This window comes from Girardinichthys multiradiatus, chromosome 23, assembly GCF_021462225.1.
Source record: "Girardinichthys multiradiatus isolate DD_20200921_A chromosome 23, DD_fGirMul_XY1, whole genome shotgun sequence".
Lineage (NCBI taxonomy): Eukaryota > Metazoa > Chordata > Actinopteri > Cyprinodontiformes > Goodeidae > Girardinichthys > Girardinichthys multiradiatus.
The window spans coordinates 37364404-37390790 of NC_061815.1; the positions used below are offsets into that span (position 1 = coordinate 37364404).

The following is a 26387-nucleotide window of genomic DNA, read 5'->3' on the forward strand; positions in this document are numbered from 1 at the left end:
CAAAGACGTACATGCTAGTAGACTGTTATATTTCATCCAGGTACCAGAAATACCTTTTTGTAAAAAATAAACCAAAACAGGTTGGAGGGGAGTTCCTGCCTCAAGTGGAGGAGTTTAAGTATCTCGGGGTCTTGTTCACGAGTGAGGGAAAAATGGAGCGGGAGATCGACAGACGGATCGGTGCGGCTGCCGCAGTAATGGGGGCACTGTGCCGGTCCGTTGTGGTGAAGGGAGAGCTGAGCCGAAAAGCAAAGCTCTCAATTTACCGGTCGGTCTATGTTCCTACCCTCACCTATGGCCATGAACTTTGGGTCATGACCGAAAGAACGAGAAACCCGGATACAAGCGGCTGAAATAAGCTTCCTCCGTAGGGTGGCCGGGCACTCCCTTAGAGATAGGGTGAGGAGCTCGGCCATCCGGGAGGGGCTCGGAGTAGAGCCGCTGCTCCTCCACATCGAGAGGAGCCAGTTAAGGTGGCTCGAGCATCTATACCGGATGCCTCCTGGACGCCTTCCTCGAGAGGTGTTCCAGGCACGTCCCGTCGGGAGGAGGCCCAGGGGACGGCCCAGGACACGCTGGAGTGAAATTGTAGTCCATTCTTCATGTAAAGTAGCTCAAGCTCAGTCATGGAAAGTAGCTGTCAGTCCCAGTTTCCATGTCTTCCCACGTGTTCATAATTACATTTAGGCTTGAACTTTGACTGGGTTATTTTAATTCATAAACATTCTTTGATCAGAACTGTTTCATTTAATTTGTAGCTGTATGTTTACTGTGGTTGTCCTGCTGGAAGGGTGAACTCCCCGACCCGCTCTGAAGTCTGTTGTGGCCTTTACCAGGTTTTCTTCCAGGATTGTCCTGCATTTATCTTCATCCACCTTCCCATCAGCTCCGACCAGCTTCCATGCCCCTGCTGAAGTATAGCATCCCCACAGCATGATGCTGCCACCACCATGTCTCATTGTTCGGATGATGTGTCCACTGTGATTTTTAGTTAGTTTTCTGCCACAGATAGTTACTTTTTATTGCCTAATTTTTTCCACTCTGCCACAAAGTCAAGATTTTTTGAGCACAAGACAACAGATTCTCCCACCTGAGCTGTGGATGTCTGCAGCTCCTACGGAGTTATCAAGGGCCTGTTTGCCGCTTCCGTGATTAATTCCCTCCTTGCCAGGCCTGTCAGTTGCATTGTGGGTGGTGGTCTAACCCATAGAAATCCTACAGAATTAATTGAAGTTTGTTGCTGTTATGTGGAAATATGTGAAAAGGTTCTGGGTGTATTAAGACTTTCATAAAGCTCCCAAGATGAAAATTGAAAGTTGTGATTGCACAGTTGGCTTTTTTTTTACTAAAACCTGTTAAAAAACAGTTTCAGTTAAACCTTAAAAAACATACAGAAGCTCTATCCATGCTGTTTGTTTTTATTCTGTCTTGATTGCATCATTTTTCGCTGAATGGATTAAAGACCACCCAGCTGCTTCAATCCATTGCAACAGCTTGCAGACACCAGAAAAAATGCATATCCATACATTGCTTTGCTTTAACAGAGTACTGCTTGTGATAAATGTGTTTTGGTATGGGACATATGTTACAACATAGTCTCTAAACACACATTATAATCATCTTTTATGCCGTTATCTTTGTTCACTCAGCATCTGGAAGCTGGATAAAAACAACGTAAATTCTATATTTGTGCTTACAAATCAGTGAGCCTAAAGGTGAATAAATTAGACATCTGAAATGTGCACAGTAATAATAGTTTAAGAATGGACATGGAGTTCAGCTCAAGATAATGCCGCCACAGTTGATTTTTATCGTAAACAATTGTGTCCTCCTTAGCTCTTCCAAAGCTCTGTATGTTTTTTGGAGTGGGTAAGTTTTTTAGGCATTCTTCCATCTCAGCAAGGCCTGCTAAAATGAGGTCTCCATGTCTGTATGATTTTCTGCAGAGAGCAGTTGGCATGTTGACAATGATGGGCCTGCAGCATCTATTTATGCATCCTTCTTGTCAACCTTTCACTCGCTGTGGATCAAATGCTGTATGTTTGCACAAATAAAAAGTGGGCTTCTCTCAGAGAAGCGTATATTTTCTAAATATGAGGGAACAACAAGTCGGTGAGGTTAGTTAGGTTAGGCCTTGACAGCAGACTGCAAGGTTTGCATACTCTGTTTATTTCTGTAGAAGTATACATTGAACTGCACAAGCTGGATGTAGAAGTGACAAGATTTGAATTTGTTATACTTATTTTCAATCAGGTAAAAGAACGGGTTTTTCATACTTCAAAATACAACACTTGTTCAGACTGTTATTTTCAGAGTTATACATTATTTTAGCCATGGCATGGGATGGGATGGGATGGGATGGAGGGAGGGATGGATGGATGGATGGATGGATGGATGGATGGATAAAGGCTTGAATACTCATCCAAACCTGAAAGACAAATAAATTTCAGACATAACATAATTTTCCAGACTTTGTAGGAACCCTGAAAAACCTTTAAGATCCACATGTTCAGAAACTGGTACATGTGTGACTTGTTTCATGTGTTTTGACTCCATATCTCATCACATGTCCCTAAATCTCACTGTTTTATGTCAAAGTTGACTGCAGATTTTTATTTCTTTTTGATGTATTTTTAAACTGATTTTTTTTTTTTTTTACTATTCATGTTTTGATTTTTGTGATATGCTAAACTAAAGTGACATATTTCTGTGCAGCCAACTGACTGCTTGTGGCTGACAGAGCCCTGTCAGGAGTGACGGTGCTGGAGCTGCAGATTGATGGCTCTGTGTGACACTGACAGCTGCCAGTAGGCCAGCACATACCTGCGTAGCAGCCATGCCAGCCAGGTGATCTTAGACAAGAGCTGACATCCCACGATGGGGTGGACAGGCTGCCTCTCAAAGTTTGCATAGTGTCCTTACAGCTCAGCAGATGTGGCAAATATTACTGGGGAAGATAGCTTTGGAGACGTGAAGGTCAGGGACATAAGCAGATAAAAAGAAATGTTTCTGTAGAAGCTTGTTGCTACATCCCAGCTTAGCTTGGAAAAATGAAGCGGATATTATAGCTGTAGCTGACCTTCATGTTTGATATAGAACAAATAAAACAAGGTGGGACCTTTCAACAATGTAACAATGATATATGTTACAGTACTTCTCAATTTGCTGCCTTGTTATTCCCCTCAAGTGTAATTTCTGCTTCCTGGAAATGCTGCCATTCTATGCAAGATCTTGGAAAATAATCCTAACATCTTGAATTTTTTTTCGTTATTTCACTCTTAAACTGTTGTGTGGATTTGTATATAGCCCCTTTTACTCTGGTAACACTAAATAAAATCCAGTGTCATAATTAGGAGAGTATTCCTATACATCATTTAATTTCAATATAAACACAGCTGTTATGTGAAGACCTTAGATATATTTTATAAAAAATTAGTGAATGGTAACTCTGGAGGCGCTGCAGAGATCAACAACTCAGGTGGGGGAAACTGGTGAATTGACACTTATTACTCCGTCATTCCAAAAATCCACAAATTATGCCAGACAAAAGCTATTGCTGAAAGGAAGCCATCAGAAATACCATCTATAATCTGTCACAAACCATGTAGGAGACACAGCAAACATCTGAAAGTGTTTCCTCTGATCAGATGAGCTCAAATTTTTACTTTTTGGCCTACATGCAAAATCTGATGTGACAAAAATCTAAACCCTTGAACAAATCTTCCCTATGGTTAAACATGATGGTGGCAGCATCATCATGTGGGAACAGGGATGCTACTAAGAGTTTATGTAAAAACACTTGGGCTAAATTTAAGAAGGAGCTCCAATATAAGAAGCTATGGATGTGCAAAGCTCGTAAAGATATACCCCAAGAAACGTCAGGAAAAGGTAATTTTACAAAGTATTGACTTTTAAAGGCAACTGGTTGCAATGTGTTTTATTCAGATGTATAATAGTAAAAGGGGTAGAATATGTGCACTCCACACATTTAGCATTTTTTATTTGTTAAAAATGTTGAAAGCCATTTATCATTTTTCATCCATTTCACTATTGTGCACAATTTTGTGTTGGTCTGTGACCTTAAATCTCACTCATCCAAAATCCCACTGTTCAAAGTGTGTGAATACTTTTATCAGGTACGGTAGTTTATTTCACAACTTACAGTGCAACAAGCATATTTTGCTTCGGATGCATATATGGATGTCACTTCAGTGAAACACAAAACTTTTAACAAACTCCTTTTTCTTTGCCCTCGATTCGGAGTGTAAGTAGTACAAGCTACGCTCTGCATTTGCATTGTTGAACTCCATAATTACCTTAAAAGACAGGAACAAGGGCGCCAGGATTATCTGCCGTCATACACTCATTGTAATAAATAACAGCATATTAGATTGTGCTCTATCTCCAGAAAGAATCAGTATCTGCCCTGAGGCAATGATGGCACAGATCTTCTAGACGGCTCCGTCTCAGCTTAGTCCCACAAGACCAGGCAGCGTGAACTAAGACATGTAAAAAATGGGACGTATTCATAAACAAGTGGCACAAAAGGAGTAAATGTACTGTATGCACTCTAAAAACATTTTTTCAAACAGATGTGGCACAGTAAAATTGTCATTCACTACTGTCCAGTCATGCATAATTTTCAGCAAGTTATTGTCAACGTGAGGAACGACCTTTTCTACCAAGAATGTCTTGCATTAAAAAAAAAAAACATAGTAGTTAGCATCTTAAAGTTTTCACCCCTCAAGGTAAGTTAGTGAGACAGGTTTCAGATGTCTCTGTCCCTTTTATTTCGTATCTTCTACCATAGTCTCTCTGTTTCACACAGCTTCCTCATTCCTTTCTCTTCCTCATCACTCTCTCAACTGTTCTTTTCTTCCTAGGTGCAATAAGCGCAGGCACAGTTGAATCTCATTCATTTGTGGGTGGTTCAAGTGTCTGATCATTTCCCCTCCCAGATCTGGACCCACCAGTCACTTTACAGTCAATCAAACCTAATTACCCTCACTACAAAGACCATCAAATCCCATTGTCAAATCCATTTAGTTTCACCACACAGCGCCGCCTTACGATGACGCAAACAGCCCATGTGGGGTTTAGTTCAGATGCAATCTTGATCTGCTTTCAAAAACTATGTAACTGCTACCCAAATGTGCCACAGTTTAATTACGGAGGACCCACACTTCAGAAATCCATGAAGACTAGGATAGCTTTATCAGTTCAGTATGAGATGTGTATAGTTCTCGTCTTAATTCATGTACAGCTCAGGTCCAAAGTTATCATACTCATCAAATGCATACATTTTAATGGTTTATTTGAGCTGTTGGAATTATTATCCAACTTCAATACATTTTAAAAACAAGAATTAGTGCACAAGTTTGAATTATCATTGTTTTTTATCCACATAAGGTCAGAATTATACATACAGGTATATTCAACCAAATATCTTAAAAACTCGACCTATTGGCCTATTTACATGATTGTCTCCAGCTGGCCAACATAAAATGGCTCTGTTTCACAGCACCTACGAGATTGACAAAATAGTAATTCATTGAAGATCTAAGGAGAATTGTAGATTTGCACGTTATTGATGTCTTTGCGAAACGTTTCTAAATGACCGCACATTTCAGGCTTTTTAGTTTATGTGACTTTAGAAGTTATTTAGATCTGCCACCCCTTTGCCAAGGTACACTGGTGTCATTGTGACCAGTGAAGTCAGAAGCCCCTGTTTCAAAATGTACCCCTTCAAGCTTAAATGTACTTTGCAGCTGCCCACCCGGACAAGCCAAATGCCTTTTGGCAAATAGCTGGACAGTCAGAAAAGATAATGATTGGTCAAAAGGGACAATCAACTGCTCGAAAACTTGGCAAAATTAGACATTCCAACCAAACGAACAAATATCAAAACTGGTTTGGGACTTGATAAAATAGACTAAAATTAAGCTTCTTAAATGTCCCTGATCTCTACCCTTTAAAAGATTTTACAGATAATGCCTAAAACCCAGATGCCAACCACTTTAAATGAACTCTACAACTTCTGACAAGATAAATGTTTAAAAGTCCAGCCACAATTATTGCAAAACCCTGATGATGGCTACAAAAAGATATAGCCAAGGAACTAGGAACTTTCTAGGTGACATTTGTTGTGATTATAAATCTGAGAACATTATTTTATATTTAATATTAATATTTTATCAAATAATATTTCAGTCTGTTAAGGGTTATCCTGTGAATACCAGCCCAGTAAGGCGATGGTATTAGGACAAAATAGAAAGGTGTGAGACGAGATCTGACATTATTGAACAGCATAAACTCTGCACACATATGGAATGAATTCACACAATTTCTTAAAATACAATAATTTATTAACAAAAATAAGTCAACTCAAAGTCAAACATATTTCAATCAACAAACTCTTTACTATGCTAAAATAATCCAACTAAACTACCAAGCAGAATTAAAGAATAAGGAAGACTAATGGGCTAAGTACAATATAAACAAGTTGATTAAAGATGATTGAAAATCATGACCAAAAAGAGTGATGCAACATTACCATGCAATGTTTATGTTTGAGAACCAAGGATTATCTTGAAGAATCTGGAAGTGACTTGAAGTTAGTCTTGGAACTAACTTAGACAACCCTTCACAATGCAAGATCAAATAAAATATTATTTTAATAAAATAATGTTTTAAATAATGATCTGCTGAATAAAACCAACCTTCTGGATGACTAATTCTCAACGGGGTCTCATTAGCTGCCTTTACTTATTAAAATAATATTTAAATAAATATTGAGGAAATGGTAAAATATTTAAGGGAATATCTTGGAAAAGAGCCAAATCTTTCTGGAGAAATGGGGCTTAATGGTGTTTACTTAGTTATCAACTTTAGTAAAATGATGTTAGGGACACATTATTTACTGGATTGGAACTAAACCCTTCTGGGTAAATATTATTTGGCAGAAAGCACGTGTCCTTACCTGTTAGCAGTTGAGGCTAACAAAGGAGGCTGATAGCACCAGAATCAAACACACACCTTTAAAAATACCGTCAATAAAAGGGTTAAAATCCATAAGCGCGGACGGCGCGTTATGATCAATCTTCTGTTTAAAATCACCCTTCAAGTAAAGTTTGTCTTAACTCTAAAAACATACAAACACAGAACACAAAGCTGAGCACGTGGTGCTGCAGATGGTCCGCTAGCACCAAGTTGCGGAGTTCAACACACAAACAAAACCAAACTTCATAAAATGGAAAAACGTTTAAATTATTTCATTCTAAATCACTTCTATCTCTCTGCCGAAAACATAACCTCATGAACTGGGCTTAAGAGTTGTCCGTCGACGACGACGTTTGAAGAAAGGTCCACTGTGAACAAAGGGTTAACCTCCGGAACAGTGATTGGGTGGCCACTCAGTCGGGCCGACCAAACTGCACGTTACCACGGTGATGCGGTCTCTGCTGTCTTCCTTCCAAACTGGGAGACCGCGTCTCTGCAGGGACTTCTCTGGAACACTGTTTGCTTCTGCAGGCCTCAGAGAGAAAGTCAAGCCAGGCATGTACCTTAATTCCCGTTCATGAATGAATTTACCGGATGCACAGACAGTGATTCATTTGTACTTATCTTAGTGCATATGACCGATGATCGTATGACACCCTTGGATCCAGTTTGAAGACTTTATGTCTGTTTGCCAGCAAAGAGACATTCGCGCGCTTGCCTCCCCTATTGTTACCCCGTTTCCTGGTTGTGCCGGAAGTAGGTTAATGCAATTTATTTTGAAAGTTCCAGGAAAGATTGTACTGCCCTTTCACGTTGTAACCATGGCTGTGGGTCCCAACAATTATCAGTTTTTCGTGGGGATTTCTGTATGTATTTGTTCAGTCTGTTTGTCAAACCTGTGCTCAATTGTTTTTTTTTAATTAATTGAAAATTCATCATAATTGTTTATTAGCAGTCCATCCCAGTCACAGTTTTGATCACTAGCAGTTCTTCTGAGACAGTATGGTGGCAGTAGCATCATGCCGTGGGCTGTATTGCTGCCAGTGGTGCTGATGCATTACACAATGTTGATAAAATACTGAAGGTGTAAACCTCAAAATTCTTCAACTTCAGAATCAGCTTTATTGCCAATTTCGTACATACAAACAAGGAATTTGACTCCGGTACATTTTGCCCTCTGGTTTTTGTTTTTTGCATTAAAGAGTATACATATATACAATATACAAATATACACATATATAAATAAAAAGGTGCATTTGCAACATCTGTATGCTGTTGTTTGGTACTCTATTAAATGTCCAACAGAGAAACAGCCTATGGGAAGACACTGTCTCTGTGGCGGCTGGTTTTAGTAAACAGTGCTCTGTAGCGGCGGCCTGACGGTAAAGCTCTGAACAGTTTATGTGCAGGGTGTGTGGGGTCTGCAGAGATTTTGGCAGCTCTTTTCTTGACCCTAGACCTGTATAAGTCCTGGATGGAGGGAAGGTCAGCCCTGATTATTCTCTCTGCAGACTTGATTATTCGTTGCAGTCTGGACCTGTCCTGTTTTGTGGATGAACCAAACCACACTGAGATGGATGAAGACAGGACAGATTGAATGATGGCAGTGTAGAAGATGACCAGCAGCTCCTGTGGAAGGTTGAACTTCTTGAATTGCCTCAGGAAGTACAGTATCTGCTGGGCCTTCTTTCGAACAGTGTCTATGTGTGAAGACCATCTCAGGTCCTCAGAGATGGTGGTTCCTAAGAACCTGAAGTGGTCCATAGCCGACATGGTGTGGTTGAGGATGGTGAGGGGGGTGTATGGGGGTGGTATTCTCCGAAAGTCCACCACCATTTCCACAGTCTTGAGTGGGTTCAGTTCAAGGTAGTTCTGACTGCACCAGTGTACCAGCCGATCCACTTGCAGACTCATCCCCATCCTGGATCAGTCCAATGACAGTGGTGTCATCTGCAAACTTAAGGAGTTTCACGGACGGGTCCGATGAGGTGCAGTCATTTGTGTACAGGGAGAAGAGGAGTGGGGATAGAACACACCATTGGGGGGCACCAGTACTTATTGATCTGGTTCAGGAGAAGACACTCCCCAGTCTCACCTGCTGCTGTCGGTCCATCAGGAAGCTGTTGATCCATTGACAGGTGGAGGCTGGGACGTTGAGCTGGGTGAGCTTCTGGTGGAGGATGTCTGGTATGATGGTGTTGAAGGCCGAGTTGAAGTCTACAAACAGGATCCTGGCGTATGTCCCTGGTCAGTCCAGGTGTTGCAGGATGAAGTGTAGACCTAAGTTGACAGCATCATCTGCTGCTTGGTAAGCAAACTGCATGGGGTCCAGCAGGGGGCCTGTGATGTCTTTCAGGTGCTTCAACACCAGCCGCTCAGAGGATTTCATGACCACAGACGTCAAGGCTACAGGCCTGTAGTCATTTAATCCTAGGATGATGGGTTTCTTGGGCACCGGGATGATGGTGGATCGTTTGAGGCAGGAGGGGACCTCACACGTCTCCAGTGACTTGTTGAAGATCCGGGTGAAGGTCAGAGCGAGTTGTTTTGCACAGGCTTTCAGGCATGATGGGGAGACATTATCAGGTCCTCCAGCTTTCTTTGTTTTCATGCGCTGAAAGAGCCTGTTTACATCATCCTTGGAGATCTTTAGTGCAGGCAAAGGATCTGAAGGTAGGGGGTTGGTTGTTTTACGGGTCGAATTTGTTCCTGAATGGGATGTGGAGGAGGTGATTTGAGGCGTGAATGGTTTCCTGTCATGTCTGCAGTAGAAGACATTCAGACGGTTGGCCAGGAGACGACTCTGTTCAGGATGGGTGGGGGGGCTCCTGTAGGCAGTCAGGTTTCTCAGACCAGTCTACACAGCTGAAGTGTCACCAGTAGAAAGGCTGTTTCTTAAGCTTCTCACTGTAGCTTCTCTTGGCTGCTTTGATCTCTTTTGTTAGTTTGTTCCTGGCCTGCCTGTACCGCGCCCAATCTCCACTGCTGTGAGCTTCTTCCTTTTCCCTGTGCAGATTCCTGAGGTGTGGAGTAAACCATGGCTTGTTGTTCCCAAAGGTGCAGAAGGTCTTGGTCTGCACACACATGTCCTCACAGAAACTGATGTATGATGTCACCACATCAGTTAGTTGGTTTAGGTCAGTGGCTGAGGTTTCAAAAACAGTCCAGTCTGTGCATTCAAAGCAGGCCTGTAGCGTCTGCTTTGATTCCTCAGTCCACTTCTTAACAGTGTGAACCTTGGGTTTGGAAGCTCTTAGTCTCTGTCTGTAGGTTGGGATGAGGTGGATTAGATAATGATCCGAAAATCCCAGAGCAGCCCTGGTAACAGCATGATATGAGTCCTTTAAAGCTGTGTAACAATGGTCCAGTGGGTTTTTGTCTCTGATGGGACGCTTAATATGCTGTCTGTATTTGGGGAGTTCATTGGAGAGGTTTGCTCTGTTAAAATCTCCCAGTATTATGATGAAAGAGTCCGTGTGTTTTTTCTCCACACCTTCCACGTCTGTAATCAGCGCAGTAAGATGTTTTTCCGCGGCAGAAGTGCAGCCATGCGGTGGAAAATATGAGCCAATTATTATAAACGAGGAAAACTCCCTCGGTGAATAAAACGGTTTACAGTTTATGGAAAATGACTCCAGATCAAGGCTACATGTTTTCTACAGCACATTTATGTCTCTGCACCAACCTTTATTTATATAAATGCAGATTCCGCCTCCTCGCCTCTTCCCCGATGGCTCCGCGCTGCGATCCGCTCTGAACAGCTGGAAGCCCGGCATCAGCAGTGCGCAGTCTGGGATGTTTTCACTCAGTCATGTCTCGGTGAAGCAGAGAACCGCTGATCCGCGGAGGTCCGAGTTTTTACCAGTGAGGAGAAGCAGCTTGTTCATCTTGTTGCTTAGAGAGCGGACATTTGCCAGATGAATTGAAGGCAGTGGTGCGCGAAGTCCTCTTTTGCGGAGCTTTACCAGCGCGTCAGCATGTTTCCCTCTCCGACGCTTTCGGCGAAGTATCCCATGGAGTGCTGCGGCTCCTCTCGCCTCAAGCTCGGATCGATGAAAGATGGTGAAAAAATCCCAAGAGAGGACTCTCTGATGTTGAGAAGTTCCTCTCTACTGAATGAGACCACAGAATTGTGGCCCAAGACCACAGTACTGTGGCTCGAAAAACATAAAAACACGCAAAATACACAAACAAAGAGAGAGCGAAGCTCTGAGGCAGCCATCATCATCCAAGATGGCCTTAAATCAGCTGCTAGATGGTTGAACTTGGGTGTTTCAACTGGATGATGATCCCAAACCTACATCAAAACTTCTGAACAAAATAGGTTAACAAGCATCAAAGTAAAAAACACCACTAAAGCTTTGTCCATGCCTGAGAAACAACCAATTTAAAGTATCTACTAGTACTCCCACCAAGAGAAGGCAGGTGTCCAGCCACAATTAGAACTTTGATGATAAAAAACAAAAGCATGCAGTCAAGGTGCACCTTGCAAAGTGACATTTAACCAAGTCTTAGTGGCGGTGTATAGATATATTAATTTATAGTTTTGGCCATGGCTGGATTAGTGAACACCCACAGTAAAGGTCAAACAATTCTTGTTTATTAAAAAATATTCAACTTTTATGCACCTTGCTAAAGAATAGCTAAAAAAAAAAACAACATTAAAAGCCCAATCAAACCTTGATGATGACTTCATGTAATCTTCTGACCAGAACTGTAGCTGTCGGTACATCTGCATGCAAAGTACCATATACATTGCATTCAAATCCAGTCTTGCATATTAGTAAAGTTTTTTTTTTATTTGTGGGTCTACCAGTCAGTAGAAGAAAATAAAATAAACTGTGAAACCTTTGCTGCTTTTGCTGCAGTTTTTTACTGTAACAAAAATCATTTAGTAGTTTGCATGTATTAGCATTTAATGCAAAGCAGGAGGAAGGATGAGGATTACATTAGAGCGATTAAAGGTGTGGGATTAAGGAGCTCCCTGTGGTTGCATTAGGTAAAGACCCTGCAGTGGATATCAGTGTTACAGTAAAGCATCAACCTCTCTGATGGGTCCAAACTTACATTACATGATTTCAGTGTGAATTAATGAAGATATAAGATGCATTTAGTCGCTCAGTGAAATCTCAAAGAAAAGATCGGAAATCAGCGCCTCCAGGAGTAATTGGATGAAGTGAAATAAAATTAAACAACTAAACAGAGACTCAAACACACATATTTGAGTGCTACTAAAAGTTGAACACAGAGAGTCTTTTTAAAACGCTGCTTTCTATCTTGGCCCTGACAAGAACATAAGAGCTTGATCGCTTTGCAGAAGAGAGCTTGGATAAAAGGAGACACCATTTAAGTGAAGGCCCTGTTGGGTCAGTGAAAATGAATATAGGTCAGGGCCCACCATACTGCAGCTAAATTTAGCTGCACTTTGCTTATAGAAAAGAGGTACTAGTGGCCCTCTCTGCTGCGAGGACAGCTTCCCGTGACCATCCTGGCACCCCGACATTGTGACCCCATGTGGCGTGGGGAAAGTGTGTCAACTTAACATCTGTCAGTGCTGGGTTGGAGCTCTCCCTTGTGTGTCAGTACTGTTACTGGGCAAACTAGCCTGGAGCTGTGGATGGATGGTGATAGCAGCATGTTGACTGCACAGACTTTAAGGCAGGAGCTGTAAATGATAGGAGAGGAAAGAGCGTGATGACGGATGTGTTGCAAGTATCTTTCTTTTCTCACCCCTTCCCATCTCCTACCCTTGCTTTGCCTTCCTTTCCTACTGTTTCACACTTGGGGCCTGGCAGCATCCATCCAGATGGAGGGTTTATTTTTGTTTTTGTTTGTTTACTTATTCATGCATCCAGCTAATCGGGGGCATCGCTGGGGCTTTTGCTCCACCACAGAATGCAAATCGCCGCCACGGCTAATCCACTTTCATCCCTCCCTTGTCGACATCCAACTTGGCTGCACGTTTCTCTCCAATCTCTCCCAAGTTGGAACATCTCGCCTTTCTTTTGTGAGATGACCAGACCAGCACTTCCCGCTACTTCATGACACATGACACCTTTCACCTCCCAGGCGTCTTTGGCAATTTCATGACATTCTTTCCACTCACCACATCTCCCTTATCTTTTTTTTCCCTGACCCTGGCGCCAAACAGGGAATAAAGTGGAAGCCGCATTGCCATTCCTCCTAGGATGGAGTGCTGCGCGAGCATTCATAATCAAGTTAGGGAGGACATGAGTGGGTTTGCTCATCAAGTTGGCCATTTTTATTTGCCATCCTACCCTTCCCCTGCTGCTTTATTTGACATGAGACGCTATCTGTGCACTCCCATACACACACACTCCTACAAATTAGAGTGGAGCCTTGCTGAAAAGTTTCTCAGGTCATCATGTCAAAGCTTTTTCCAAGATCGGTTGGTTGGACAGCAGGGAGATGGTGAAAAAAAAAGGAAAGGGAAAAACATGGGAAGGATATCTAACAGGTGCATGACTGCTGTTCTTTGGGAGCTTGTGTTCTCTGTGGCAGTAATGGTGTCTTTTTGCCCGGGTCTTTGGAGCTGCTGGGACAGCACGGAAGGAGGGTGAGTGGAGGATGTCTGCGCTCAAAGCTCGACAGTTAGTGAGCAGGAAGCAGAGCGGAGGCTGTTGAGTAATGCAGGTGGCTTTGTGCACATCTAGGTAGCTGAATTCAGGTGTAAAAATGACACAGAGCCAGGTGCATAAGAGCGAGAGTGGGGAAAGGGGCTGAAATTAAAAGAAAGTGTAGATACCGCCTCTCCACCTGGCCATAAAGCAACTACCTCCTCCTTCCGCTGAGGCCTTTGTTTCACGGCTAATGGTCTAGGTTAATTGCACAGGTGACTGTCTGTGGGCGAACAGATGGGCTCAAATGTGTTCAAAAACAGTCTGCAGCAAGAAGAAGAAAATGTTTTTCCTCTTCATTGCTTTATTTTCCTTCTCATCCTCTCTACTGGGGTCATGAAGGGTGAGTGGGGTGAGGTTAAGATCTCACTGTTACTCACTCGCTTTGTCTATCAAGCCCAAGGCCTGTAAGCTTTCATTAGATCTCATTACAGAGCAAATTAGACTCCATAATTTGCTCGTGGAAAGTATTGGGTAATCTGCTTGTATGTTGGATTTTGATTTGGAGCAGAACAGCACAAAACAGTTATATTCACTGGGAGGAAACTGTGTGCAGCTGTCTATAAAAATGTGCTTTTGCAATGCCTTGCAATATTTTTATATGGCTGGTGAACTTTTTTTTAAATTCATCACTTTACGAACACAGGTATTATTGGGATTTTAACGCACAAATATACTTTGACCTAAACTGTATTATTTTAGCTCGGGCTCTATGTTTAGGGAAATTAAACCTCAACCCTGTATTTAGCTCCACGCTGCCACCACCATGTTGCAATGCCATGGCATTGGTTTCCTGCATTTTGCAAGTTGGCAACAAAATAAACCTGAGTCTCATCTGACCCTGGCATCATCTTTTACATCTTTGCTGCTTCCCTCTTTAACCGAGGCAAGAACAGCTGGTGGACTCATTTTACCTATTGGGTGATTTTTGAACGCAATTGGTTTCACTAGATTTTAGTTGGCGATAATTTAGTGAAAGGGTCTGAATGCATATGCACGGCCCACGTTTAACATTTTTACTAGTAAAAAAACATTTGTGAGGATTTGAAATTTTTCTTCCACTTGTGCACTGTGTTGTGGCCATTTATGTTCAATTTTGTAAATCATAAGTTCTATTTACTTATAAGTTGTTAGAATATATTTCAGTTTGTTTGGAACGATGATATGAAATTAATTGTTTGGAATTATTATGATTTCTTTGGTAACTTTTAAGCCCCTCCCAGTAATTTAAGAGATTAAGAACACACTGTGCGGCGCTTGTGGGATCAGAATGTCCGGTGTGATGACGGGAGGTTTTTTACAATTATGTTTGACCACTTTTCGACCAATTTGTGTCCTTGTAAGATGTGTTTAAGCCAATTTTCGTTTACATTTAAGTTGTAAGAATTTTTTGGTTATCATTTTGCCTATAATTTTGCAAGAAATAAAAGGATATTTTTCAAACAATAAACTCGGAAGTGCGTTCAAGAAACCAGACCACCTGTTGCCACCGACGGCCTTTTTTCTTTGGAACTATTTTGGCTTGGAAACAGAAAGGCCGTGACACACTGCTTGATGTTGTTCTAGCTCTAACAATCCCAATGAAATACACTAACGTGTAGTTGTAATGCAACATGTGAAAAGGTTCAAGGAGCTGTGCACTAGATTGTAAATCCTTAAATGTTTTTTGTCGTTGGCATAATTAGTTTACCTCATAGGATACAAGATGAGAGATTGCTGTTGGATCCTTTTAGAAGAACAATTTGTCGTTTTTCCTTTGTGAACCATGAGGGCTGCATGTGAGCCATCAGAAATTGAGTTCTCATTTATCGATCAAACGTGTGTTTCCTACACAGCAAAACAAGCAGGATGTGCCAGACAGTAAATTAAAGTTATGAACAGGCTTTGTTGACACTGCTGTATAATCAGAGGAATGGCATTTATTTGTTGTTGAAGACTGGCCAGTATTCCCAGTGTTTGTGTATTTTAGTGGTAGTGTTTTCATAATATTTTCTTATATGGATTTTGTAGATGGATTATTATTACATTTTTGAATATTCAAATATTTTCTTTTATTTAGCTATAGGCAGTCACAAGCTAACTGATATAAGGCAAGGTACAAGTGCAGTTTCCCAAAGTGTGCATAAATTTAACCTTTTCCACAAAAACAACCCCAAATTATACTTTATATTTAATTTGTATTTTATGTAATAGAACAATACAAAGTAGCACGTACTTACTCAGTGAAAAATGTCTTCAGCGTCCTTTATTCTCATGCCCCTAAACAAAATCCAGTGTAGCCAATTGACTTCGGACGTAGAAAAAGAGCATGGCTAAAGTGCAAACCTACTAAAACGTGGCCGTTCACCTAAACTCTCTGGACAGGCTAGAAGAGTATTAGGCAGAGAAGCAGATACGAGGCTTAAGGTAACTGAGGAGCTGCAGAGAACCACAGCTCAGGTGGAAAAATCTGTTGAAAGGAGAACTGTTAGTTTTGCAATCTACAAATCTGGCTTTTATAGAAGAGTGGCAAGAAGAAAGCCTTTGATTAAAGAAAGCCACAAAAGTGCAGTTTTGCACAAGCCATGGAGGGGACACAGCCAATACGGGTGGTAGAGAGATACTCGAAAAGACTGGCAGCTCTTAATGCAGTACAAGGTGGTTCTACAAAGTATTAACTCAGAATATATATTCACATATCATATAGGTTCCCAATAAAATACATTTCAGTTTGCAAGGTAACAAAATGTGGAAAAAGTTCTGAATGTTGTTACATGTTCTCATCTCCCCCTCTATCTACTCGGTATGAAAATGTCAGCCCAGAATCCACTGTGTAACATTTAGTTTATAAAGTGGATCTAGCACTTTTTCAATATACAACATGGGCTGGTATTACTTTTAATACATGGCAGATCTAACTCTAGCTCAAGGTATGTGTGTCTGTGGCTTGCATGCTGCAGAGTATGTTTTAGAAATAATTAAATGTCACAGAGCTGGGGCCTTCAAGTATGCAGAAAGATGTTTTATGACCTTGTGTGCCTTGTCTTGCCTCACTGTTCACTCCCAATAACCCATTTCAGCAAACGCGATTTCCTCCCCCGTTCTGCCCTGCCCTGTGTGCCAACCTCCCCCTGCATTCTTCCTCCAGCATCTTTTTTTTCTTTAGTTTTCCTCCCTGATGGTGACACTTAAAAGAGTTTGTATTCTTTTCATATTCTTTCCTTTCCCCTCCTTTGCTGTTGTCGACATTTGACTTAGTGCTCCACTCCTGGGATTGGTGGTACATCACAGCTCCCCTTTTTTTATTTTACAGCTTGTTTTTTTTTTTTTTTCAGAAAAACTAATCTGATGTGTGAAGTTTTTATGGCAATCCAGCTGAGAGCACATTGCTCTTGTTACAGCTCCTAATTAGAAAATGTGATGGTACTGCTTGTAAATATGCTGCAGTGAGCCAATCTCCCAGGCTCACAGTTTCAGCACACCCTTTCGGTCAAGGTACCAGAAATCCAGGTATGGGATGGGAAGGAGGTGGAAGATTGTATGATTGAAAGGATCAGTGGGGAAGATATGGAACCGTTGAGGGCAGTAAAGCTTTCCAGAGTTTTATTTCTCCTTTTAAAGGTTTAAGTGTTTAAGAAATTAACCATCTTCCACATTTCCACAAGCTTTATTAAGATCATTAAAAGACTTCGTGCTGGCTGGCTGAGGGTCCCCACCGAGGTGTTTCATCACTGGAAGGGTTTGTCAATGTCTTGGGTCTTAGCCCATCTTAACCCATTTAGAAAGCAATTTCCTGTAAGCAGAGTAGGATCTCTCCTCTTGAGAAAGATCTGTAGGTATAAAAGGTTAGCTTTTCTGTAATTCCTTATCATGCAATGTACCACAGCTGATAATAAGAGGGAGGTGACTAGCTTAGGTTTACCAGCTCAACATAAGACCAGTGAATTGCACGAAGAAAGCAGAAATGTCAGATGAAGTGGGCATGGTACAAGAGGTAATTAGGAAAGTTTGAGTTGAGATCACCAGAATTAGCATGGTCAAATAATACTGAGTTGTATTTCCTTGCATACTAAATGTTTTCCTTGTCTTTACAGATTTCCTGAATAATCTGAAAAGACTATGTTTTTGAATGGAAGCTCGTTTGTGAGGGTTTCTTAAGATTAAGCTTTGCACAACCTGGGGGAATAGTTAATTGAGGTCTGAGACACAACCAGGGATTGAGCTTCCAATTTTAGTCATTTTGGTTATTCTTGTCTGCAGACCTGCTCCCTCCTGAACCCCAGTCTAGCAGGGCTCCAAAGTCCTAGCCATTACAAATGATGAATTGTGCTTGAGCGGAGCTGGAAGTAGGACAAATTGATCAAAGTGTCAGGTGCCCCTTGTGATGCTTGGGTCTACGTGAAGAGGGAGCTGTCCAGACGTTTCTTGTAGCACAGTTGTTGCCGATGATTGTTTACCTGGCACTTAACAGGTGCTGCCTTCTGTTGTTGCTAGCCTAAATACAGACGAGCTGCTAAAGATCTTGGGAGCTGATATAGTTATAGAAGTGCAAGTTGTTCACCATATTGTTCCTTAAGTCCACAAGAGACGAAACCCGTGCTCTCCTGGTTTTTTTTAAACCAACGTGCTCGCTATCTGAGGTGCTGCAATTTGAGATAAGCACTACTTTGTTCAGCTCTGGTTTTGTTCAGATAAAGCTGGTCTAATTAAGCTTGATTTAATCAGGATTGCTTTTAAGCACAGCACACAGCTTCTTTGATTTCAAAGTAGCCCTTGGGAAGGACTTGAGGAAGAAAGGGAGGAAATGAGATAGAGAGTAAAATTAGCGAGGGTGTCTTTAAAGTTGCTTTTTTAAAATTTGCATAAGACATGTTTCTATTCTTGGTTGTACTGTCTTCTCTTAGTTGTGTGAGGGATTGCAGGTTGGGTGGTTTGTAGCGGGCAAAAGGAACATGTGCAGGCATAACTTTCAACAGTAATGGAAAAGTGTGCCACTTCATTGAAACTACTAGCCAAATTTTCTTCTGTAAAATCCTTGAAAAACCCCTTGAGATATAGTTTGTCACCTTTAGAACAACAAGTCATGCTCAATTTTCTTTTGTTTCGCTTTTTTGTTGCAATCGTTATTTAAGATGAAATCAAACCCTCCTGATAACATACAGGTCCTTCTCAAAATATTAGCATATTGTGATAAAGTTCATTATTTTCCATAATGTCATGATGAAAATTTAACATTCATATATTTTAGATTCATTGCACACTAACTGAAATATTTCAGGTCTTTTATTGTCTTAATACGGATGATTTTGGCATACAGCTCATGAAAACCCAAAATTCCTATCTCACAAAATTAGCATATTTCATCCGACCAATAAAAGAAAAGTGATTTTAATACAAAAAACGTCAACCTTCAAATAATCATGTACAGTTATGCACTCAATACTTGGTCGGGAATCCTTTGGCAGAAATTACTGCTTCAATGCGGCGTGGCATGGAGGCAATCAGCCTGTGGCACTGCTGAGGTCTTATGGAGGCCCAGGATGCTTCGATAGCGGCCTTTAGCTCATCCAGAGTGTTGGGTCTTGAGTCTCTCAACGTTCTCTTCACAATATCCCACAGATTCTCTATGGGGTTCAGGTCAGGAGAGTTGGTGGGCCAATTGAGCACAGTGATACCATGGTCAGTAAACCATTTACCAGTGGTTTTGGCACTGTGAGCAGGTGCCAGGTCGTGCTGAAAAACGAAATCTTCATCTCCATAAAGCTTTTCAGCAGATGGAAGCATGAAGTGCTCCATAATCTCCTGATAGCTAGCTGCATTGACCCTGCCCTTGATAAAACACAGTGGACCAACACCAGCAGCTGACACGGCACCCCAGACCATCACTGACTGTGGGTACTTGACACTGGACTTCTGGCATTTTGGCATTTCCTTCTCCCCAGTCTTCCTCCAGACTCTGGCACCTTGATTTCTGAATGACATGCAGAATTTGCTTTCATCCGAAAAAAGTACTTTGGACCACTGAGCAACAGTCCAGTGCTGCTTCTCTGTAGCCCAGGTCAGGCGCTTCTGCTGCTGTTTCTGGTTCAAAAGTGGTTTGACCTGGGGAATGCGGCACCTGTAGCCCATTTCCTGCACACACCTGTGCACGGTGGCTCTGGATGTTTCTACTCCACACTCAGTCCACTGCTTCCGCAGGTCCCCCAAGGTCTAGAATCGGCCCTTCTCCACAATCTTCCTCAGGGTCCGGTCACCTCTTCTCGTTGTGCACCGTTTTCTGCCACACGTTTTCCTTCCCACAGACTTCCCACTGAGGTGCCTTGATACAGCACTGTGGGAACAGCCTATTTGTACAGAAATTTCTTTCTGTGTCTTACCCTCTTGCTTGAGGGTGTCAATAGTGGCCTTCTGGACAGCAGTCAGATCGGCAGTCTTACCCATGATTGGGGTTTTGAGTGATGAACCAGGCTGGGAGTTTTAAAGGCCTCAGGAATCTTTTGCAGGTGTTTAGAGTTAACTTGTTGATTCAGATGATTAGGTTCATAGCTCGTTTAGAGACCCTTTTAATTATATGCTAATTTTGTTAGATAGGAATTTTGGGTTTTCATGAGCTGTATGCCAAAATCATCCGTATTAAGACAATAAAAGACCTGAAATATTTCAGTTAGTGTGCAATGAATCTAAAATATATGAATGTTAAATTTTCATCATGACATTATGGAAAATAATGAACTTTATCACAATATGCTAATATTTTGAGAAGGACCAGTACATGGACACCTGCCTCTGATGACATCACAAAAGGCATACGGCTGCTCATCAGTTCTTTTAAATACATCCATTTGTATTTTCTTTGGTTTATCCCTCTTCATACACATTTTTAATTAAATTCCTCCATTAAAGATGTTTACCCGTAATCTGCAGCAAAACACTTTAGCCGTATGTGAGTCTGAGGAATATTTGTCAACAGTAAAACATATGGAGGCAGTTTGTGAAGAAGATAAACTGGGATGGCCACATTTCTTTATCAAAAATCTTCATCAAAACATCCAAGTTGTTGTGAAACCATGTGGTCCAATCCATGTGTCCTCTTACAACAGCTGAACTGCTGCATTAGCAGCTTCGTCTGCTGAAAATAATCACCAGACACAAACGTCTCTATATTTTAAAATATTATTAAAACAATGATCCTCCTCAGCCTCCCTGGTAAGGCCTACGCAAGGGTATTGGAGAGGAGAGTCCGGCCGATAGTCGAACCTCGGCTTCAGGAGGAGCAGTGTGGTTTTCGTCCCGGCCATGGAACACTGGACCAGCTCTATACCCTCTACAGGGTGCTCGAGGGTTCATGGGAGTTTTCCCAACCGGTTCACATGTGTTTTGTGGACCTGGAGAAAGCATTCGACTGTGTCCCTCGTGATGCCCTGTGGGGGGTGCTCCAGGAGTATGGAATCGGAGGCCCTTTATTAGGGGCCATCCAGTCCCTGTACGAGCGGAGCAGGAATTTGGTCCGCATTGCCTAAGTCGGACCTGTTCCCGGTGCATGTTGGACTCCGGCAGGGCTGCCCTTTGTCACCGGTCCTGTTCATAACTTTTATGGACAAGATTTCTAGACTCAGCCAAGGGCCGGAGGGGTTCTGGTTTGGGGACCAGTGGATTTTGTCTCTTCTTTTTGCAGATGACGTGGTCCTGCTGGCCTCCTCTAGCCAAGACCTACAGCATGCGCTGGGGCAGTTCGCAGCCGAGTGTGAAGCGGCTGGGATGAAGATCAGCTCCTCCAAGTCCGAGGCCATGGTACTCGACCGGAAAAGGGTGGCTTGTCCTCTTCAGGTTGGAGGGGAGTTCCTGCCTCAAGTGGAGGAGTTTAAGTATCTCGGGGTCTTGTTCACGAGTGAGGGAAAAATGGAGCGGGAGATCGACAGACGGATCGGTGCGGCTGCCGCAGTAATGGGGACACTGTGCCGGTCCGTTGTGGTGAAGAGAGAGCTGACCCGAAAAGCAAAGCTCTCAATTTACCGGTGGGTCTACGTTCCTACCCTCACCTATGGCCATGACCGAAAGAACGAGAAACCCAGATACAAGTGGCTGAAATGAGCTTCCTCCGTAGGGTGGCCGGGCACTCTCTTAGAGATAGGGTGAGGAGCTCAGCCATCCAGGAGGGGCTCGGAGTAGAGCTGCTGCTCCTCCACATTGAGAAGAGCCAGTTGAGGTGGCTCGGGTATCTATACCGGATGCCTCCTGGACACCTTCCTCGGGAGGTGTTCCAGGCACGTCCCACCGGGAGGAGGCCCAGGACACGGCCCAGGACACGCTGGAGGGACTATGTCTCTCGGCTGGCCTGGGAATGCCTTGGGCTCCCCCCGGAGGAGCTGGAGGAGGTGTCTGGAGAGAGGGACGTCTGGGCGTCTCTGCTGAGTCTGCTGCCCCCGCGACCCGGTCCCGGATAAGCGGAAGACGACGAGTACGAGTAAAAAATGAATTATATTAACAATTTAAATCAAAAAGGTAAACTTTGATACAGATTTTTTAAACACAGTGATATATTTTAAGCCTTTATTTCTGTTATTGTTGGTGATTTTGCCTGACAGCTAGTGAAAATCCAAAATTCTGACAATTTATTATTATTATATATCATGGCTATGATGGGTGTCTGGCAAACAGTTCACAGAGTGCTGTACAAACGTATATATACACGTGATATATATATATATATATATATATATATACAGGAAAGTTGAGTGTAAGGAAAAGGTGTGGTACAAAAAGGAGGATTGTGAAGTAAAACTCGTTCGAGAGTTTGGGGGAAATCACATGGTGGACTGCAGCTGGAATCAGTGATTCAAAATTAACTACACAGACATATCCAGGACATGGGCTACAGCTGTCACATTCCTTATGTGAAGGCATTCCTGAACCATAGAATATATTAGAAGCATTGTAATGTTTGCGAAGGAGACAAAGGACTATGGCTCAGTGGTCCACAGTCTTCTTTTCAGATGAAAGTTTTGCATTTTATTTGGAAATCAAGGTCCCACATAAACCAATTCATTTTCCGACAAGCATAATGGAGATGCTGATTTCACTTTCATTTCCGGCAGGACTTGGGAATCTCTTACATTGCCAAAAGTATCAATACCTGGTTTAATGACCATGGTGTCACTGTGCTTGATTGGCATAAAACTCGAGTGACCAAAACGTCTTGGGAGAATTTCTAGGGGTATTTTGAGGAGAAAGATGAGTCACCAGAGCCAACAATACAGATGAGATGAGGACCATTGATAAAGCAACTCAAGCTTCCTTAACTTCTCAGGAGACCCACAGGCCTCCATGCCACGCCACATTGATGCAGTAATTCATGCAAAAGGAGCATCATTTGGAATCATATTTTACACAGTACATCAGTATACTTTCCAAAAGGCTGACATTTCTGTATTAAAAATCATTTTATTGGTGTTATGTAATGTTCTCATTTTCTGAGAAACTGAATTTGCAGTTTGCATTAGTTGTAAGCCATAATTACCCAGCAGTATCTATCATGGCTTTCGGGTCATGAGTTAAACTTTGGCTCAAACATGTAAGGGTAAACTGCTTCCAACTTGAATGCTTCAGATTTTAAGTGACTGAAGTTATTAGGGGGCTTCAGTATTCACTAATGCAAGCTTAATTCTTGTGTCTCTTGTGATGCCATTGATCCAAATAGACACAAAGCAGCAACAGTGTAATTCATGAAATCCTGCAATGGAAATCCATACCTCATTACCCAGTTGTGTTTTTATTGCCAGTATACATTTGTTAGATAAAAAAGATGCACCACTGGAAAATGTCCTTAATGTACTTTACTACTATTGCCTGGCTGTTGTATCTTTGAGCACACTCAAATAAAAAATGGTTGATTTCTCCAGTAAAGCGCTGAGTCCGAAAGTAGACTTTTTCTCTGGGTATGTTTAGAAATTTCCCTCAAGCTAAAAACGCGTTGCAAAAAAAGACGGTAAAACATTGGGGGAGAGCCAGTTTACTCATACATGCATAAGAATTGATTGCCAAGTCTCCAGGTCCATAATAACTCACCCTAATGATCCTAGTTTTAAAATAATGTCTATTCTAGACCGGAATGATGAAAAGGTTGCCCCTCTAACTCATTAGTGTGAGGACGCAAAGATAGATGACCCAGATATGAAGCCTAAGCTTATTTTTGAACTCTGTTACTACTGAGCGGAGCTTCATGCGCACAGTATGGGTGCATCTAGTCCTGCCGCTGGCCTCGCAGCACCTTAAATGGTCTAATGCTGACTGCTTTCACTTCTCTGGTTTCATGGATCCATAGGACAGATGAAATGGTGGGCAGGGGAAGTGTTTTTGGGAGCCCGGTTCCAGTGTCATTGACTGAACAATGATAGAAAGCCTCGGTATTGAGCGGCTCCACACTAAATCTTTGTAAGGAGCACTTAGCTCCCCCTGCGTTAGCCACAGAAAGAATATCTGTCAATGACCATCACTGGATGCTTTTATCCTGTGGCTCCTCTCTACTAAACTCTAACTCAAGCTAAGTGTGTTTTACTCCACCAGAGCTGTTGACTAAAAAAGAAAAACCCAAAAAAATCCAGTGACGGCCCTGTCCATTGAGACACAAGAGTAGCACGAGTCTCGGAGAATATACAGTATAGTACAGTTACTGTGCCTTTTTCACATTTTGTCCTGTTACAACCACAGACTTTAATATATTTTTTATTGGGTTTTTCAGTGATAGACCAACAACAGTAGTGCGTAATTATGAAGAAGAAGACATATTTTAAAGATAAATATCTGAAAAGTGTGGTATGCATTTATATTTGGGCCCCATATTTCGCTGTGTCTACAGTGGCGGGTCTATTGAACTACGTCCCTCTCTGTCCAATCTGACTAAGCTTGAGCTCCATCAGGTTATTATTATTATTATTATTATTATTATTATTAGGTTGGATGGAGAGGTTCTGTGAACATCATAGTTTAAGTCCAAGCTATCCTAACACATGAATATGCTTTGATCTAAACCAGTGGAGTACAAACGTTCTGCCACAAGGGCCAAAATTGTCAAGTTTCCCATGCTCAAAAATAACATAAACGTAAAATATTTTAATGAGACAACAAAGTCTGATTCATTTATTTTTTTTAAAGATTTTTGTAAAATGGGGAGGCTCTATTAAAAGGAAGGCATACAGAAGATTTATACTTTTTGGGTTTTCCATTTTGCTGGTCTAGAATGTTTATTTCTTCCATTCTCAACATCAAGAATGGGATATGCTTTTGCATAACTGGATGTGTTTGATTCTATTTATTATTGCATTAAATAAAAGTGAATTTATGGTTAATAAAAGATGAATACTTTGTGTTTTAACTAAATAATTTTTTCCAGAATATTTTAATCATCGGCATATTTTCTGAAATGCTTTGCAGCCTGAAAACATTTCCTTAAAAATAACAATAACAAAAACCGCATCTGCTGGCGGGCCAAATGCTTACCGTTTTTATACTGGGTTGTGGGCCACTCAAAACCATTCAAAGGGCTGCAAATGGCCGCCGGGCCACACTTTGGACAACCCTGATCACACCATTCCATGTTCTGGTTAGAGCTGCTGTCTCAGGTCTTTAACAGCCTGTTTATGGTATTCCTCAACAATTTGCCCTGTATTTCACTCCCTCCATCTTTCCACGAAATCTGACCACCATCCCTGCCCATGCAGAAAAGAAGCATCCCCACATCATGATGCTGCACTGCCATGTTTTCACAGTGGAGTCTTGCATTTAGGCCAAAAAGTTAAACTTGGGTCTCATCTGACCAGGATCATGCTATTCATTGTGTTTGCTGTGTTCCCTACATGGCTTATTTTGACATTTAAACAGAACCTCTTATAGCTCAGTACAATAAACAAGTCATACAAGTGTGTTGGTGGTTATCTGCACGTGTAAAGATTGCTTTATGCATGTCTCTATAATTTTTGTTTCTCTTGTTCTATTCTGTCACAGAAGGGGATGAAACTGGTGTGATGGATAGTCTAATGGAAGCCCTGCAGTCTGGAGCAGCCTTCCGTGATCGGCGAAAACGGACACCTCGAAATGGTAGGAAAACAATTTCCCTGTGGGATTTGCTTGTGTCTGTCAGTCTTGCTGTTTCTTTTCGAGGTCAATGTTTTACATGCAAAGTAATTAACTTCTGATGATCATCATGGCAAACCTTACACATCTATGCAAATATTGTACTATCTCAAACCACTTTCACCTGCTTTGAGGATTTATGAACAAGTATATTTTCAACATGAGTACAATCACCATAAACAAACATGCTTCCCAGTGAAGGGCAAAAGAAACGTATGATCCTCTTCGTATTCATAAAGCTCTCAGCAATACAACCAAAGCTGGTTTAGTTTAATCCTGGTGTTCACGTATTCCACGCTGCCTTGACGAATCGGCCTTTGCTCAGGGGAGTCCTACCTTTCAGGAACGTGAGGGTCAAATGAGGGTCAAATGCAAGTCACAGTTCTGCAGCCGAGCCACAGGTGCTGCCATCTCCATAATGACAGAACATAATTGAAGGGAACAAAACAGCAACGGTGGTGATGAGATGAAGAGCAACATATGGGCTTTAAAGGTGGACTTTGAGCCACAGATGGTAAATATCTGTAATTGCATCATAACATCAAACTACAATTGTTTTACAATTTATATTTGGATATATAGTTCGCTCTCCCAAAGAAGAGAGAGTGGCACAATAAAAAAAAAAACATCAGTCATCCCAAT

The 26387-nt window shown here is 41.9% G+C and overlaps 1 protein-coding gene across 5 annotated transcripts in view; it reads left to right on the forward strand.

Moving 5' to 3' along the window:
* The window catches only part of diaph2 (diaphanous-related formin 2), a 555642-nt gene that overhangs the window by 461312 nt on the left and 67943 nt on the right, over nt 1–26387 (forward strand). For all 5 annotated transcript variants that reach the window (XM_047353019.1, XM_047353022.1, XM_047353021.1 and 2 more), the window contains one exon: nt 25617–25709. In XM_047353019.1, the coding sequence (XP_047208975.1) occupies nt 25617–25709 (93 nt within the window). The remainder of the gene's footprint in view (nt 1–25616; nt 25710–26387) is intronic.